This window comes from Cervus canadensis, chromosome 4 (genome assembly GCF_019320065.1).
Source record: "Cervus canadensis isolate Bull #8, Minnesota chromosome 4, ASM1932006v1, whole genome shotgun sequence".
Classification (NCBI taxonomy): domain Eukaryota; kingdom Metazoa; phylum Chordata; class Mammalia; order Artiodactyla; family Cervidae; genus Cervus; species Cervus canadensis.
The window spans coordinates 84,759,306-84,777,162 of NC_057389.1; the positions used below are offsets into that span (position 1 = coordinate 84,759,306).

Sequence of the window (17,857 nt, forward strand, 5' to 3'; positions counted from 1 at the left end):
GTTGGAAGCACTCTGACTTCAGGTGGTAGAGGCAGAGCCCCAGGGACCATTTCCAGTGCAGATGGCCCCCAAACCCATGGCTCCACTCCAAGAGCCCTCTGCTGGTCCAGCTTCCTAAGCCCACCCCAGCACTCTAGACTTCCATGATCTGGCAAGATGGCTCTGTCCGGACTACTTCCTAAACATCTCCCAAATCTGACCACTCCTTTCCACCCTGCTACCCCTCCCCCGGCCTGGTCTGGTCCAGCCATCACCAAGTGCAGTCCAGACTCCCACACCAGTCTCCCCACAGGCCACCCTACTCTGTGCAGTGTTTACACTGACACCAGAGTTATGTTCCTGATACACAACCATGACCAAATAGTGACCACTGCTCAAAAACTTTACCTGGCTCCCTCCTACCTGAGGACAAAACTTCGAAGTCAGCACCCTGGTACTGAGACCCTCCATGATCCTCAGATTCTTCCTTCCCCTTAGAAACACACTGGCTTCCCTCTATCTGCCTGGAGGCGGGGGGTGGGGGTGGGTGGGGGGGAGGTCCGTGCAATGGGTTTGTGCAAACCTCTGATGGCTTCAGAAATGGGGGCACACAAGGCAAGCCAGCAGATCATTAAAGCACCTCCTTAACTCCCAGTGAAGGGCTCTGAAATAGAATTAAACTCCCAGGGTCCAGAGCTCCTGCAAACAAGCCAGGGAAAAGGCCCATAGGAGACTTCTGGTGCTGGATTGACTGGGTCCAAGTCCTGACTCATACTGATGGCTGTATGACCTCAGACAAGTCACTTAACCCCTGTGCCTCATCTCAAAAAATCTTGTGGACAGAGAATATAGCGCCAGGTGCACCGAAAGGAAAATATTCAATAGACAGAAGTTAGCTCAAGCAATTACTCTGTCTCTGCCAGCTAAAAGGGCTCGAAGACAGCCTGCAGAATGACATGCCTTCATACCCTACCTTTCCAGCAGGCTCCTGGCACTGGGGAGGCAGTGAGCTGGTCCCACCAGTACCAGTCTCCCTTTATAAAGGGTATGTGGGGCTTGGGGAGCACTTACCACATCTTGATCAAAACCCAAAAGTGGTGAAGGCCCTGCCCCAAGTCTGTCCTCCTGGGGACAGCTGATGGCAACAAATGCCTGCTCTGAGAAGCCAGCTGATGGTGGGAGCTCTAGGAGTGGTGGCAGAGGCTCCCCGGCAGCTGTGGCAGTGGGTCTGGTAGAGGACGGGGTGCAGAACAGTGCTATGAGGAGCTGATGGCCCCTCAAGGCCCCCGCTGCTCCCCACCTCCAATCTGCACGCAGGGGAGCACTGGCTCAGATCAGCTCAGAGGCAAGCAACCCAGCCTTAACCCCTACTCTGCCAGGTTGCAAAGAGCCTCAGATTATACCCCTCTGCTTCTCCCCACCTCCACCCTGTCTTCAGTTCTAGAGAGTGGTTTGTCAGAAGGGTTGCTTAAGGACAAAGTCTTCTTACACATCTATCTGTGGCCAGGCCCTCAGCCGTGGGCTGGGGACCTGCAGGCAGCATGAGCGGTGGGGGTGGTGGGAAGCAGTGGAAGTGGGGGAGGGGATGCCAGATCTGGCAGAGGGAAGCCTGCACCATCGCCCAGGAATCTCCTCCAGCTCCTTCCAGAGGCTGCCTCTACCCCCACCAGGTCACACCCAGTCTACTTCGGGGAGAGGAAAGAGATTAGGGACAGTCCCAGAAAAAACGTTTGCTTAGAGACGTTCTGGGCAGTGGGGACACTCCAGACCAAATACCAGTATCGGCAGGTAAAAGATAATGGTTGCGCTTCCCCCAACACAGCAGCACACCATCCCCTTCTCAAGGCCTGTCCTGAGATGCTTTCCCACTTTGCTGGTGGGGGAGGCGGGGCAGAGGAGGGCGGGGGGTGGCCACCCTGGAGCCAGAATTCACACCTTGGCCCACTGAAACCAAAGCTGAGCCCCGAAACTCCCTCAACACCTCTGGCAGGCAGCCTGGGACAGTGAGGTCCCAGGATGTGCAGGGCCTCAATCCTGCAAGTTTTCTTCACCGCGGAAGGAGTGGGGGTGGGGATCAGCTACAGCCTTTTTTCACTCTTCCTTCCCAAGACAGGATGTGACAGGGCACAGAGCAGGCACACAGGGGCCACTGCCGGAGAGTAAAAGGCAGGTCTGGCCCGGAGGACCACCGCACCACCCTCAAGCCCCACTCACACTCTTTCGAATCTTCCAGAACAGGGCCTTCCCAGCACCGTCCACCTCCTCAGGTCGTGGCACAGCACTCTGAGCTCCCTCTTGAGAGCTCTGCGCTCAGCCTGCCTGGAAACTCTAGAGCCTGCGGGCCTTGCAACACCTTCCCAGGAGCTGATTCGGCTTCCCCTGCTAGCCCCACCGTTGGGGGCGGGCTGTGTGGAGAGCTTCCTGCCTCAGCAGCCCTTACCTGGAACCTGGCACAAGCCTGTTTGGGCTCCCAGTCCCCAGCCTCTGGCAACCCCACCTGGAGGGAGCTCGAAAATGCACAAATGCCTGAGGACCCACCCTCAGCAGCCCAAAGCCCTTTTCTCTTCTTTCCAGGCAGGACTCTTACTTATCTAGGCACATTTTCAGAGATATCTTTAAGGTGAAAGCCTCCTTCAATGCTTCTCAGGGTAGCTTCTGGGGCAGAAAATTCAGTGGATGTAACCCAGGTCCTGGCTGACAGAAAACCACACAGGGTGCCAGAGGCGGGGAGTCCCAGCCCAGCAATGTTGCCCCAGAAAGCGTGTGGCCCAGGCACCAGGTCGAGAAGCACAAACCTCACCATCCCACCTGGGTGGCCTAGTCTGTTGAGAGGAAGACACAACTCTCCCTCAGCCTGGCACCCTCCCCGTTCACACAGGCATTCGAGCTCTGTGCTGAGAGAGGGGCCGCCTTCCTCCTGGGCTTTAATTAGACTCACAGGACCACAGAGGACTGGGGCAGACGCGGGGCAGAGGGCCTCCCCGAGCTGGGAATTGCTAGGTGAGGCCCACTGCACGTTCCCCCACGAGAGACAGGCCCAGGATTCAGGGTTGCTGGGTTACAGAGTAGCTCACCTGCCGAACCTCCCTGAGGAGCCTGAGTGTAGTTCTGAAGGTTTAACTCAGACTCCTGACGTAGAAAGGCCTAATTAAAGGCTGGCTGTGCCCAACTGCTGCGCAAGGCCCCTGTCTCAATAGCCTGAACCCGCCTTGGACAGGCTTCCCTTCAGCAGTTCACTTGGAGGTGGCCCGTATCACCTTCTGCTCCCCATCCTCAGCCCAGTACCTCTCAGGAATCTCACTCACCCTAAGCCCTGGTCAGGGAACATGGGCCCGCATTCCTGACAGCCACACCGGGAAGCCAGGCTCAAACAATACTTAATCAGACACTTAAAAATACAAATAGCCTTGAGCGCAGAGGAGCAAAGAGAAACACAGTGTCTTTTAAGAGCTCTGAGATAAAAGTTGTCATTACCAGGAATCAGACTGGACAAAAATTCTCAGAATGAGAAGGAGCAGCAGAAGTTAAGACAATGGCAATATTCCCTTTAGCAGTATTTCCAGGGGACGATGACTAGGACTGACAGGGTGCATGAGCCTTGGGCCTCACTGTCCTTCCTTCCACACTAATTCCGGGGGCGGCAGACAGGGAAAGTGGCAAGGGCCATGAGCGCTACACAGGCAGAGGATACACCCTGGCCAGGCCCCACCGTGCAGGGAGCCAAGTCCCGTGGCTGCAACATGATCCTTTCCCCGCCCTGCCCCGCCCATCCAGGTTAGGGCTACCAGAGCCCTGGCCTTGGGAGCAGTGATCCATTTCGTCACTGGCCCCAAGTGAGGACACACGGCAAACCCTACAGGTTCAGGCTCAGAAAGAGAACGTGGGCTGCTCCTGGCAGGGCCATGCTGTCCTGCTCTCAGAGCTCAACCGCCGGTGGCCAGGGTTACAGGTGGGACAGGATGTGACTCCCTCCAGTTATGGGGAAGTTCCTCGTAGGTGGGTTGAGGGTCCTGTTAAGAGGTGGCTGGGGTCACTGAGGTGAGGCGAGCAAAAGAGCAAAGGACTCGCTTGCCCATTTCTTACTCAGGAGCAGCTTGGAGACATCCTGCTTGGGGTGAGAGTCACAAGACAGAACCTAAAACACATCCTCAGTCAGGGACAGGGAGCAAGAGATCAGGAGCAAGGTGGGAAGGAGAGTTCTGAGAAGGCAACAGAGTCCCAGAAAGAGGCCTGTAATGTGCGGGGACTCCTGGGAAGGAGGCATTGAAGCTGAGAAGACGGCACGTGGCTGCTGAGAGAAAAAGACTATGATCTGCGCTATACATCACCCCGTGCTTTGTACATCAGCCACAGGCTGATGGTGCCCACCAGCTCACCTGACCTAGCACCGTGGGGTTTGAGGATGCCAGAGTGTCCCAGGCAAGCCATGCCTCCAGATTTCAGCCAGAGGGACCACTACCACGGCCAGGAGCCAACAAGGCGCCTATACCCACCCTTTCCGGGGTCATGGTTTATTTCACAGGAATGACAATGAGCAGAGAAAAGGGAGTTCTGCTTTTGGTTAAAGTTTTCTGGGACTCTGATAAACAGCTTAATCTTCTGGCTTCCTCATTCTTTGACCAAGTTCCTCTTGAGAATGGCACAAGGAGAAACAAATCTGAATCTCGCTCAGTTCAGCAGAAAGTCTGTGCTGGTCAGTGGGACCCTGCCACCTCCTGAATCATCCCCTCTGGAGTGACTCAGGGCCATGCAGAGGCCTCTGCCTTCCACTGCCCTCTAGTCACCAAGACCTGCTGTTGGCTGGGGAGAGCTGGTGGCGTCCACAGAGTTAAGGCAGCCCAGCCCACCGCTGGTCAGGGAGGACTGAGAACTCAGGCCTCCTTTTCAAGGCCAGGATGAATGGGGGACTATGCAAATGACTGCCTCCGGAGGAGCCGTGGCAGGGGAGGGCCTGCTGCTGGCAGGCCTGCACCTCTATACTCGGGTCTGTCACATGAAAGGGTTTGTATTCCTACCGCTGCCTCCGGCACTTGGCCAGACTGGGGCTGTTCTCACCAGAAAACAAAAATCTCTTTCAGACCAAAGCTAAACCAGGTCCCGGCTGGCCTAGGGAGGCTGACAGACGTTGTTCACACTGACCCACTGAGGAGTCATCACCTGGATTCTCACTGAATCCCCCAGCTCTCCAGAGGCAGCTGAAGGCCCCTGTGGCTGCTTAGAAAATCACTGCGTCAGGTCGGGGAAGGCGGGGCCAAGAAACAGGATCGGCCCATTCTGAGGCTCTGGCTATTATGTCCTTCTCAGAAATAGTCATGACTGGGCCTCAGGAAGCAACTTTTTGGTATCTGGAACTTTGGTAATTCTCATGGAGTTGAGGCGAAATGTGGAGAAAGAAATGGGAAGAAATATGTGACAGTAAACAAGAGCCCCTGCAGTGCACAGAGAAGACATTTAGGAACGGGGGTCTCGGGTACCCCTGCCTGCTGCCACAAGCACCCGTGGGCTGTGGGTGGGGTCGTATCCCAGAGCCCAACATGCACAATCACACTCCAGAGCTGGGACTCCATCTCCCACAGAGCTCCACAACAAGGTCAGACTTCAGTCTTGTTCAGACTTTCAGAGCTGCTTGTTTGACACCCTAGCGTCACCAGGAGCTGTCCATTAACCATGGCACAAATATCTGCATTTATCTACGTATTTTTAAAGGAATGTATTAATAACAAAACAAAACCCCAACCAGATTCCCAACATATTTTATTACAAGACAGATGGAAGAACATCATCTCAGAATAAAGCATAGTCATTTAACTTGAAAAACTCACAGTACTGCCTTCAGCTTCCACATTGTTTGCAATGTGTGGCTGCAGATTTCCTCTGCAGTGGATGACACTGAGTGAATAAACCAGGTAGAAAACAGTGCACACCCTAGGCATCCACCTAGAGACCGGACACACAGGAGAGGCTAACCTGTGTGGACAGGTTATGCAGCATGGATGCTACACAGACTCCCATCAACAGGTGACAATGACACAGCAAGATCTCAAACACACATATGATCATTTAGCCTGAGAGAAAATCTAGGACAAAACCACCTCGGCGCTGATTCTGAACCAAGAGGAGGGTTTGTGGATGTTCCACAGGTATCCTGCAACCCAAGGGAAACAGGCCTTGTCTGCCTCTTAGCCCAGAGAAAACGCCCATCTCTGATGACCATCCACCCTCCTTGGGTCCTCCCGCTGTCAGCTGGGATCACACAGCATGCCCAAGAAACCCTGAGAGAGTTCATGGGGCTGCCCCACTGAGGAGAAGCAGGAAGTAGGGGAGGAAGAGAAACGAAACTTCAATCCAGATGAAAAAGGGGGCTTCACAGGTCACAGCCTTCCCTGCCGTCTGACCTGTGGCAAGGGGATCAGGGACACACATCCCCAAACCTCCCAACAGCCCACTGGGCCAAGGGAAAGCCGCCTTCCCTTTCTCCGCACCACTCCAGGCAGAGCCAGGCTGAGGAGGAGGCAGCCTGCAGGCTGAGTGGAGGCTGAGTACAGGTGAGTCAGTGGTGTCCCCCAGAGGAGCACACCCAACACACCTGATGGAAGGTACGTTCTCCAGCATCCTGGGGTAAAGGTGGCTTCATGCAGAAGAATGGCCAGAAGCACCACCCCTTCCACAGTCAAGGGGTCATGGTAGGCCTGGATAGGTTCTCCCGGAGGCCCCCTTCTCCACATGGACACCTGCTTTCCTCTTACTGACCTCTAGGACCTCACCATCTACCCTCAGGCCAACCTTACTCTCCAGTCTCACTGGCTGGCCCACATTCCATCTTGCTGCATTCTCTGCCCCAGCTCTGACTACCGTTCTATCTCCATCTCTGACTGTCTCTGCTGTGTGGCTCCAGCTGGCCATGCTGTCCAACCTCTGGCTGACCTTACTGCCCCCTCCCCTTCCCCACAGCCCTCCTGTCTATGTGGCAGGATCCCACAGTCAGTCCCCAGAATGGTTTATAGCCAAGGCTGGGGGAAGGGTTAGTGGTCAGGAGGAACCCCACTGGGGATTCTTGGCCATGAGAACAATCTAGAGAAAACAAAAATCAACTCAAACAATGAAAAGATACTAGTGGGAAAAACAGGGCTACCAAGGGCTAATCCTGGTAGCCACCTTCTGTGCTGGTGGGCCAAACTGTGGTGGTTCAGAGAGTGGGTCAGGGTTCCTGGTGTTGATTGGTGGGCACTATCCCAGAGCTGCCCATTCAGCCCGGGCCAGCCTGTCCTATCTCTCCATTCCTCCAACAGCTATAGTCACTAGAGCTATTCCCAGCCCTGAGAGATACCAGCCCAGGTTTGCTTACCCCAGGATCTGGTAACAGATGCCGACTGTTACCTCATTGGCACCATCCTGGCCTGGCTTCCTGCTCTAAAGCCCCAGGTGGCAGTTACCTTGGAATGCAGGCCTGAATGAGCAGATGATGAATCAGAAGCCAGCCACCTCCAACTCTCCATGGCCACCCCCAAGCACCCCTACTCCCTGGAGTAGCTGTCGGGAGAGGAGAGTATCTCCAGGAAGAGCTGGTGAACAGGCACAGATGGAACTTCTCGGGATCTAAAATCTTTCAGGCTCTTAGATTACAGATTGAACTTTTGAACAGACAGCTTGGCTTGGCTCACATTTGTCCCAGCCCATTTCCCATCTTCCTACTTCTGCTCGTCACAGACCCCAAGCCTCACATGAATCAGGAAACCACACCAAGTAGCTAGGTCAGAGAATGACCACACCAACCACGGGATCCCAGAGCAACTGAGCAATTATGTGGCACCACCTCTGGGCCTAACCTGAAGGCCAACCCCAAAGGCCCAAAACAGGACCTCAGTCTCAGTGCTCCCCTCCTAAGGCTCAATGAGTGGTTGGTGGGGACTCTGACCAGGCCAACACAGGGCATGGGGCCATCAGACGAGATCCTCCAGTGAGCTGAGGACCGGGGCTGGGGCCTCCTTTCAGCTCTGCTTGTCCAGAGTGAGCTCCCAGCCTACTGGGAGACTGGAAACGTGGAGCTCTAAGGAAATGACGGAATCTCGTCCTCACAGAAGACTACCTTCCACAAAGCCCATCACCCTGCAGCTACAAGTGCAGTTATTCACTCATTCGTGAACGCACTTCTGGAGCACCTCCTTCTGTTCTGAGCTCTCCAATGAAGGCTGCTATGGCTCTGGCTGCAAGGGGTTCATACCTGCTTCCCCCTAGGACTTTCCCGGTATTGACGACATCCCCCAGCTAGGCAGAGAGCGTGGCACCCAGTAGGAGCACATTCAAGGTCTGCGGTCAGTCAGTGGACTTGTGGTGAGACAAAAGATTATAAAGCACATCATTATTAAGATAAATTATTCTCAGGGAATTTTTCTCATCATTCACTTATGCAATCAACACTGACACACACACTGTGTACTGGCCCTGGCTTGGGGCACAGGCAGGAGACACCCTGGCTCTGCCTTCAGGAGATCACAGTAGAAGAGGCCAAAGACTATAGTTTAGTGGAAGCTGTGCCCCCGGGAGATGCGCGTGGCTTGAAGGGTGCAGGGACCGTTCACCTTGGCCATCCACATGCTCAGTTTTGGCCATATGCCCTTGAAACGGCTACCACACAGAATAAAGCCTCTTCGGCCTGGCCTCCTAGGCCTGCAGAGCCCAGCCCCGGAGACCACATTGGCTGAGTAGATATTGTGCCAGGCTTTCATTCAACTGTCTTCTCAGTCTTTTCTCTCATGGGTCCTTCTGCCTGGAATGTCTGTTCTTTCCCCACTCCCTTTTGGCATGTCAGAGTCCTGCATCTCCTTTGAGGAAGGCTTAGCTCAAGGTGTTACAACTTTAGCTAACATTTAGTTAGCCCTTTCCTATGTGCCAGCCCCTGCTCTTTACACCTGTCTTCTTAAACACTCCCCGTCCAAGGACTGCTCCCTTGTCTGTGCCCACCGACCAGCCTGCTGGGGGGGCTTGGGTTCTTTCCAATCCTCCAGGTCCTTCTGTGGCCTGGAGTCTGAGAATGTGGTCTGACTCACAGCTCTCAGGGGTGGCTTCTCCACTGAACCTCCTTGTGTCTTGATGCTGCATCTGTTAAAGGGGGCTAACAGCACCACAGTGTCATGGGTGGAATTAAATGATAGCTTGCGGACTGTAGAACATGGTGCTGGACACACGATATACGCTCAAGAAAACAGCAGTCAAGTCAGCACGTTTGCAACAACGCTTCTGCGATGAAAACACCGCTCCTCCCCAACAGTGCTTCATTCAATGAATGTTTTGAGTGCCTACTATGTGCCAGGCACTGGCTAATTACACACTGCAGCTTCTGTTATACAAATGCCTGCAACTTCAGCCTCTTTTTGTAAAAAATCAGAGCCTCATGCTCACTTATCCTGAATGCTGTGTGTAGGGGACAGCCCTGGATCCCATCTGGGGCTGCAGCTGAGCCAGGTTCTGCCTTCTGAAGGTCAACCCAAGAGCCCTTACAACCTCAAGGGACAGAAAACCAGCCAGGGAGCAGAGCGGCTGGGTTCTACTGCCCCCTGGTGTTAGCGTGCGCTCATGGGGAGTACCCCCCTGCCCCACCATGGGCTGGGGAGCGAGAGAGGGCAGTAAGGTCAGAATTCTCCCACACAGAGGTGCACCATATGCAAATCCAGGCCTTCTTTTGTGAGGTGTGCCCTCAGATGTCCTGCCCGGAGTCCACTGTCTGTCCAATTCCTGGCTGCTTTCCTGGGCCCCCTGGGATGGCCCCAGACCTCGCACCAGTCCTCTACCCTAATGCGAGCAGAGATGGAGGAAGAATCTGATTGGGCTGAACTGAGCTAGGCTGTGCAAGTCTGCAACTGCCCTGGATACCCATAGCCAGATTGCTGCCACACCAGTCTCTGCCACCATTCCTCTTCCTGGAACCTAGCCTCAACTGGACCATCTTTGGCCAGACTTATTCTCATCCATAATATCTCAACAGCCTCCCACTGCTCTCCCAGCCTCCACTCTCCTCCTGCTGGTTCAGCCTGGCCACTGCAGGTAAATCAAGGGCTTCTCTGCCCCAGAAATAAAACCATCTTCCCTAGAATCCCCTCCCATCCAGACTCCATCCCCTCTGACAACCCACAATACTCAAGCAAAAAACCCTAAAAGACCCATCTCCCACCACAGTTCTTCCTGCACATCTTTGCTGACCTGACTTTCTCTACCTGGGGTTTGGCCTACCTGCCTCTGACAAACACCCCTGTATGCTGCAGAAGCCCACTCAGACGTCACCGATGGTCGGGTATATGGTTGTGCAGACTGGATCCTGTAGAAGGACACAGGGTTGCGTCAGCCTAGAAGTTCATCCACCAAGAGGGGAGCCTCTTTCTATTGTGTACAAGGGTGCCATTTGGCAGGCAGAAGTGCCAATCTATTGTTCTCAAAGTCCTCTGAGTGCTCACAGCACTGAGACCATGTTTTCCTGGGCCAGGGCATCTGACTCACCACACCGGGGCCTATTTTGTTTCCCTGTTTATTACTCAACACACAGGTGGGGTCTGGGTTGGCCTCAGTATAGCCGTTGCTCTCCCAAGGCTCAGAGCACATGGTTGCTTCCCCCAGACAGGCAGTATCTCCTCCAGGAGGCTCTCCCCGTGTCTCTGCAGGGCCAGACTGGGTGGTAAATGGCACATAACTCTACAAAGAGTACTATCACTTCATGGGGGCCTCTCCTAGCCCCAGCTGAGCCAGAGGATTCTGGCAGCTGTCATGGGATCAGAATGTGTAGTCAGTGTTAGCCCAGGTGTCCTCCCTGCCTCAGAGAAAGGCTGGGTCTAGGCAGAGTCTCAAGGAAGGTAGAATGATCTGGGAATGCCATGATGTGTGGCTGGAGTAGGCGCCACACAGCAGCCTCAGTGTTTCACCCTTACACCAACTGTGGCATCTTTTGAGAAATTTCCTGTACTCATTGAGAAATCTGGCCTCTAGGGAAGCAGCTGCCTCCCTGTACCAACAGCCTCCCTACTTGACCATTCCGAGGCCCCTCAAAAGCCCTTCAGTGAGGCAGTTTCCCCACTCTAGGCAGCACCTGATCGCTTTGCGAAACATTCCGCAACAAAGCAGGACTGAAGGCCAGTTTGAGTTAGGGTTGGCTGAATCCCACTTTCAGATGAGCATCTTGCACCGAAAGGATTTTTTTTCTCAGAGGCTGCTGATGACTCCTGCAGTTCTCAGGCACCTCCCTGTAGCCACAGAAGACCAAGGCTCCAGAGAGCTACCCTTGGACCTATGGCCAGGGGGTTGTTGTTGTTGGTGGTGGTGATGGGGTCGCCTAAGGGTAGCGCGACGGGGTCCTCACACAAGGAAAGGGCTCTGAGAGCATCATCCGTGCAGTAAGTAGGGGCTGTTACTATCATCATCGCTATTTTGATACCTCTGGCCCTCTGTTCCTAACCCTAGCTCTAGCTCCAACCCTGTCTGCTGGATGCACACATCAGACCCAGAGGGCCCTGTCCAGCTTGTCCTCAGACCCGGCAGACAGAAGGAGCTTAGGGAGCTGAGGGGATTAGGGAGGCCTCACTCGCTCCCCAGCTCAGGGGAGCGGCCCCTGTGGCCTGACACAGGGCAATGATGGAAGGGGACGCCCACCAACCCTCCAGTTCAAGCCTGATGCCACGAAGCACTTAGCAATGATGGATCAATTAAAACTTCAGATCAAACCCTAATCTTTCAGATATTATCCGTGTGACATTGGCAAGTCAATTAACCTCAATTCTGAACCTCAGTTTAAAAAAAAAAAACCAGCACCACTGACCTCCTATGATTTGCCGTGAATATTAAATAACAGGCAAAGTTTCAGTTAAGAATTTCAAAAGGGTCGACTTCCTCCCCTTCTGCTCAGAAAGAACCTTACTACTTCCTCTGATACTGCTGTTTGAATGTGAAATAACAATAAAACTAACATTTCATAAAGCATTTGCTCTGGGCTAGGTCAGTTTAAAGCCAGTTTAAGGTTCAAGCACTGCACATACATTATCAGGCTGAATTTGTAGAAGAGGGTAGGTGGAGACCCTTTAGTGGTACCATAACCTAGAGGAAATCAAAGCTCAGAGGGTATTGACTGATGCAGGCAGGAAAACTGGTGGATGAATGGATCCTGGGTGAGAGCCCAGGTTCTGTGTGGGGGAGGAAGGGTGTTGGGCAGGGACTTAGGGGGGTCCTCAAAGTTTCTTGAGAGGATGCAGAGGTAAGAAGCTGACTCCTGTGAGGGGGAGTGGCTGGGGGCTGGCACAGTGGGGTCACAAGCCCTGGGCATAGCTGAGGAGCCAGGTGAACCCTGCTTTACAGAGGGTCAAAGGTGGGCAGGGAGGGGTCGTGAGGAGACCCTCTCAACCAGGATTGGGATGCCCCAGGTCATTCTGGGTCATGTCCTTGACCTGCTGTGGGACCTCAGGGCCCAACACCCTCCAGTTCTGGACCCTGGAGATGAACAAGGATAAACTATCTGTGCCTGGACTTGGGGGTACGACTGGGCTCAGGCCTAGTCTGCTCAGCGGATGGTCCTCGCCATATTGGGGGTGGGGGTGTGGGGAGGCCACGAGAACTGGAGGGAAGTTGTGGGGTCGCAAAGACGAGGTTGTTGTGGGGTCGCAGTGAGGAAGGTCCCTCATTTTTATTGACACAGCTGCTTCCCAAACGCGGCCCGGAGCCCGCCAGAATTTGGAAGGGGGAAACCTGGGCGATCCAGCGGAGTCCTGAAAGGATGGCTCAGAAGCCGGGGCTGGGGGCTCAGCCAACCCAGGACCAAGATCCCACGGTGTGCCGGGGATGGGGGTCACGGACGAGGACGGGGATGGGGGGACTCACCCGAGAACAGCCAGAGGGAGCCCCCCGACACGAGGAAGAAGGTCAGCATGTCGGTCAGCGGGACCCAGCCCGGCCCCGCACGGCCTCCCCGGCCCGCAGCCCCGCAGCCCCAGCAGTCGCCGCCGCCGCCGCCGCCGCCGCCGCCGCCGCCGGGTATTTTTAGCCCCCGCCCCTCGGCTCCGCAGCGCCCCGCCTTCCCGCGCGGCTGCGGCGTCTCGGCGGGAGGGGGAGGGCCGGGAGCGCGCTCTGCACTGGCGCTCGCAGTCAGGTCCGCCGCGGGCCGGGTCCCGGCGCCCCGCGCGCTCACCCCGGCGTCGGAACCGCCGAGGCCCCGGGCGGGGGAGGGGCCGGGCTGCAGAGCGGACGGGCCCTCCCCACCCCAGCCCAACGTCAGGACTCGGCGTTCTGGGGAAACGGGCAGGAAGAGGGGCGCGCTGGCGACGCGCGCGGGGTGGTGACGCCGCGCACCTCGCCAATGCACGACTCTTCCCCCTACCCGCGCGATCCTGGCTTTTAAGGCAGGGCAGACTCTGGGTGGCAGAGCGGTTGTGGTCGCCTGTCCTAGTAGGCGCACGTGCTGCTGCGCCGATTCCCGCTGACGCTAACGCCCCCTAGGACCTCAGTTTGCAGACAATGGGAGCCTCTGGGTGTCAAGCCCTCTTAACGAAAGAAGAGAAAGGGCGATAAGAGTCTAAGTAGGATCTGGAAAAGTGGCTGTTAGGAGGGATAGTGCCCATATTCGCTGAGAGCCCCAGATCGCACATCTCTCCTTCTGGGAAGATTGAATCTGAGGCCACCCAAGGTCACAGGAGGCTCCATGTGGTCACAGGCTGCCACACGGGGTCACATGAGGTCACAGAAAGCCACATGGAATCACAGGTGTTTCACCAAAACACAGGTAATCCTGGTCTTCACACACAATCATATGTGGCACATGAGGCCTCTCAAGAGGCCCCTCACAGCTACAAAGAATGGCCACACAGGCACCCAAAGACAGGGATGGCTCCACTGCCAGCTGACAAGTTGTGTTACCGAACTGAACTCACCCCGCCTGAGGCACCGCAAACCTAATCTACTGACACCAGGTTTTGGTGAGGGAAAATACAGTGTTTATCGCAGTGTTCCAAGCAAGGGAGTGGAAGATAAGCCCCAGATCTACTTCAAGTTCGTCTCTGAGTTAGGGTTTTTTCTTAAGGGATATGAACAAACAGGCTGAAATTGATCTTCTTGTGACATTTCTGTGACATTTCTTCATCGCAGTTTGGAAACAGGAGAGAAGGGGCCAGGGCACAGCCTTTGAAAGAATGGCATTTCCTGAGGACAACATGGGGCTTCCCAGGTGGTAGTGGTAAAGAACCCACCTGTCAATGCAGGAGACTAAGAGACATGGGTTCAATCCTGGGGTTGGGAAGATCCCCTGAGAAGGGCATGGCAACCCACTCCAGTATTCTTGCCTGAAGAATCCCATGGACAGAGGAGCCTGGTGGACTACCATCCATAGGGTCTCAAAGAGTCAGACATGACTGAAGCGAATTAGCATGCATGCAGGAGGATAACATAAACTACTAGAACCAAATGGGTCCAAGATGGTAGACCAGTCAACTTCCACCAGACCTTAATCCTCAGTATACACTGGTTGTAACAAATCAGCAGCTAAGTGACACACCCATAGGTGCCAGGACAGTTCCAAGACTGACCATCAAAGACCCAAAAGAAGTCGGTGGCCCAGTTCCTGGAAACCTCCACCCCTTCCGCAAAATAACTGGAATAATCCTGCCTATTAAATTACCCAGCCCATAAAAACTAACCAGGCCATATTTTAAGGCCTTCTTGCCTGAGATGGCCCACCTTCTTTCTGTGGCGTGTTCTTCTCTCTAAATAAATCCATTTCTTACCTATCACTTTTGTGACTCACTGAATTCTTTATGCGATGAGATATCAAGAACTTGAGCTTCATTAAGTCCTGAAACCAGGTGTGTGATTCAGTTTCAATAGTTAGGATGTCCCTGGTTTATGATACTCTGGCCAGGTGGTCCATGGCTTGCAGTCTGTTAGCTCATCTTGCCCTGAAGAAACAACCTGAGTTTTTTGTTTTTGTTTTTTTTTTACAGAAAAATATGGAACGCTTCACAAATTTGCATGTCATCCTTGCGCAGGGGCCATGCTAATCTTCTCTGTATCATTCCAATTTTAGTATATGTGCTGCTGAAGCGAGCACTGAGTTTGTATATTAATGATGATCTCTCTAATAGCTTTTAGTTACATTAATGATATCAACAACAGCAATTTTAGTCATCTGACTCTGGTTGATTACTCTTTAGTTAGCACAGCGTTGGTGTCAGAGGGGACAAGAAAGGAGACAGTTTTGGATAGAGAGATTTATCATAAACTCGGTAAGAAAATTCAATTTTAGGGAGACACAGCTTCAATCCTCACTCCTGTTTTAACTTTCTGCCAAATCTTTGAGGGAAGAGTGATGACCATTCTGGCCATTTCCTGTTGAAATGGGGGCATAGTCCTGACTCAATTGGAAATGGAAACATTGCATACCAAGTAGGAAATATTTCTCAGATCCAGGTCTTGCACCTTTGGTGCAACAGCTTACAATACATTTTATAATCAGGTACCCGGTTAGAAGCAGGAAGAGGAGTGACAACCCAAACTTAAATGCACCTTGATAAACAGATCTCACTCACTAAGGAATTCAGAAGAATAAGCCTGAAAACCAGCCTGAACCTAGTGCTACTGGGGAGACTTGTCACCAGGTAATGAATTTCCTAATTTTATCTAAGTAAATCTTAACTTCTGATGTGGTATTAACATATACATAACAGATTCTATTAGCTACTACACTTGTTTCCTTTTTCTGCTAAAATCTAATCTAAAGCAATTTTATTGTCTAGTATTAATCTGGCTAAAGAATCTAATGCCTTCTGCTGGGAGGCTATGGCTTGAGTTGTTTCATCTGTCACTAATATTCCTAAGGTAAGAGGAAGATTTCATAAGGTTGAGTTGGCAGCTGCTAGGAGATACTGTTTTGAGAACAGCTGATAGTGTCCTTGAGTCTGATATGGTTAGTTCAGAAAATTCAAATTCTCAGTAATATAGGAACCAATCTGAAACCAGGTCCACAAATGGCCACCCAGCTCTGTTTTGAATGCTTGAACCACAGTTACTCTATTTTCACTTCTAAATGTATTTTTTCCTTAATGGTTAAAGCAGATGTACAATGTATGTTCAATAAGCCACAGAATAGACTGTTCCAATTTAAATTAAATGATGTGTAAGCCAGAATGACGTCCCCAGACCTCAATATGTGAACAATTTTTTGGTCATTTACCCTTTTGTTTGCAAATCTTTCAACAGATCAAAATAGTTGTCCCTATTAGTGGTCCCTAATAGATGCCAGGATGATTACTGCCTCCCTGAATCCATCATGTCCCTTAATGCTAGACCTTCTTGTTTACATGCATATCTACATAGATATCTATATCTGCTATATCTATCTATCTATCTACTTAGAGAGAGGGATCTTCCTAGTTTTCTACATTGGAGGAAAACTAATCCAACACAGTGAACAAGTTCAGAGGTCTGATTATGGGGAAACATTTTATAGGATATGCATTTTATCCATTATACTAAGTTGCCAAACCATCATTGTACATGTATTTTTAGTGGTAGACTTACAGCAAGCAGTGATATATGTCATGAGTAGTTATACTCTGATAATTTCACTAGAGAATTTTCCTTCTATCCTGAACATTGGGGACAACAGTATGGTTAGAAGTAAAATAATAACTTTCAATTTTGACAGTGGACAAACATTTGGTTAACAGTTCAACTGAATTAGTAGGATGGGTCTTACAGATCTGGTCTAGATTCTTGGGTCAGCAGACTACCACTGTTTTCGTCGTCTTCTTGTCTGGATGTGGGTGTCATTTGCAGTTAGTAGTCCTTCCCATAGATCAGTCCAGTGAAGAAACTCTTCTTAAATGGGAAGTATTAATTCAAGAGTCAATTCCCTTCAGTGTTGCTGTGCATGAGCTAGTTAGGAGTCCCTAGTAAGGATCTTTTCATCTAGCTTGGAGACAGTCCTTTGACTGATGCCTTTTCCAGTAGGCATAATTTCCTGGTTGCAGGTCATGGGGCATTTTCTCTTCACCCAAAGACAGACTGCTGTGATAAGGTTCAGAAACAAATTTAGAGTGTTCTTTTAATAATTCAATAAAATTTATAATAATGTAACATAAGAACAAAGAATTATCTGGGAAATGAGTCTTAGGCAGTAAATACAGACCTCAACTGGTGACTCAGTCAGTAAAGAGTCTGCCTACAATGTGGGAGACCCAGGTTTGACCCGGGGAAGATCCCCTGGAGAAGGAAACAGCAACCCACTCCAGTATTCTTGCCTGGATAATTCCATGGACAGAGGAGCCTGGCGGGCTTACAGTCTGTGGGGTTGCAAAGAGTCAGACACTACTGAACAACTAACACTTTCACTTTTCACTTTCACAGAACTCAACAGAACCAGAATCTAACATCCACTGAAACATAATCTTTTTCTCTCTAAAATTACCCTCGTGTCTACCAAATGTAGCCAAATGAAAACTAATTTGTTTGCAAAATGCATCTGGTTTTAATAAACTTGGCCTGATTATTTATATAAGGATAATTGACCATATGCTTACCTAGTAGCACAGTTGTAAAGAGTCTGCTTTCCAATGCAGGAGACATGGGTTCGATCCCTGAGTTGGGAAGATTCCCTGGAGAAGGAAATGACAACCCACTCCAGTATTCTTGCCTGTGAAATCCCATGGACAGAGGAGGCTGGCCAGCTACAGTCCATGGGGTTGTGAAAGAGCTGAACATGGTTTAGCAACTAAGACAACAACAATTGATTATATAGACTGTTTTAAATTGGCTGTCCGGGAACTTTTCATAAGGAATCTTAGATTGAACTTTTTAAAAGGATTCTCAAGGCCAGGAAAGTCATGCCAAGGGCTTGTCACAGATTCTGCTTATAATA

At 51.9% G+C, this 17,857-nt stretch overlaps 1 protein-coding gene and 1 non-coding gene across 4 annotated transcripts in view; both read right to left on the reverse strand.

The window, feature by feature from the left end:
* ACSL6 (acyl-CoA synthetase long chain family member 6) overlaps positions 1–13,208 on the reverse strand; it is a 62,057-nt gene extending 48,849 nt beyond the window's left edge. Inside the window, exons 1-2 of one of the 3 annotated variants that reach the window (XM_043465992.1) lie at positions 12,832–12,980; positions 10,207–10,291 (exon numbers count right to left, since the gene is read on the reverse strand). Coding sequence is in view for 1 of the 3 variants with exons in the window: in XM_043465991.1 (XP_043321926.1) it covers positions 12,832–12,880 (49 nt within the window). In the remaining 2 variants the exon portion in view is untranslated. Of the gene's footprint in view, positions 1–10,206; positions 10,292–12,831 lie in introns of all 3 variants that reach the window. The other 2 variants (XM_043465991.1, XM_043465994.1) reach the window with 2 other exon arrangements.
* A 1,734-nt stretch (positions 13,209–14,942) lies between these two features.
* LOC122441047 lies at positions 14,943–15,049 on the reverse strand. Its single transcript, XR_006269192.1, has one exon. It is a non-coding gene; the product is annotated as a U6 spliceosomal RNA (small nuclear RNA).
* Between the last annotated feature and the right edge of the window lie 2,808 nt (positions 15,050–17,857).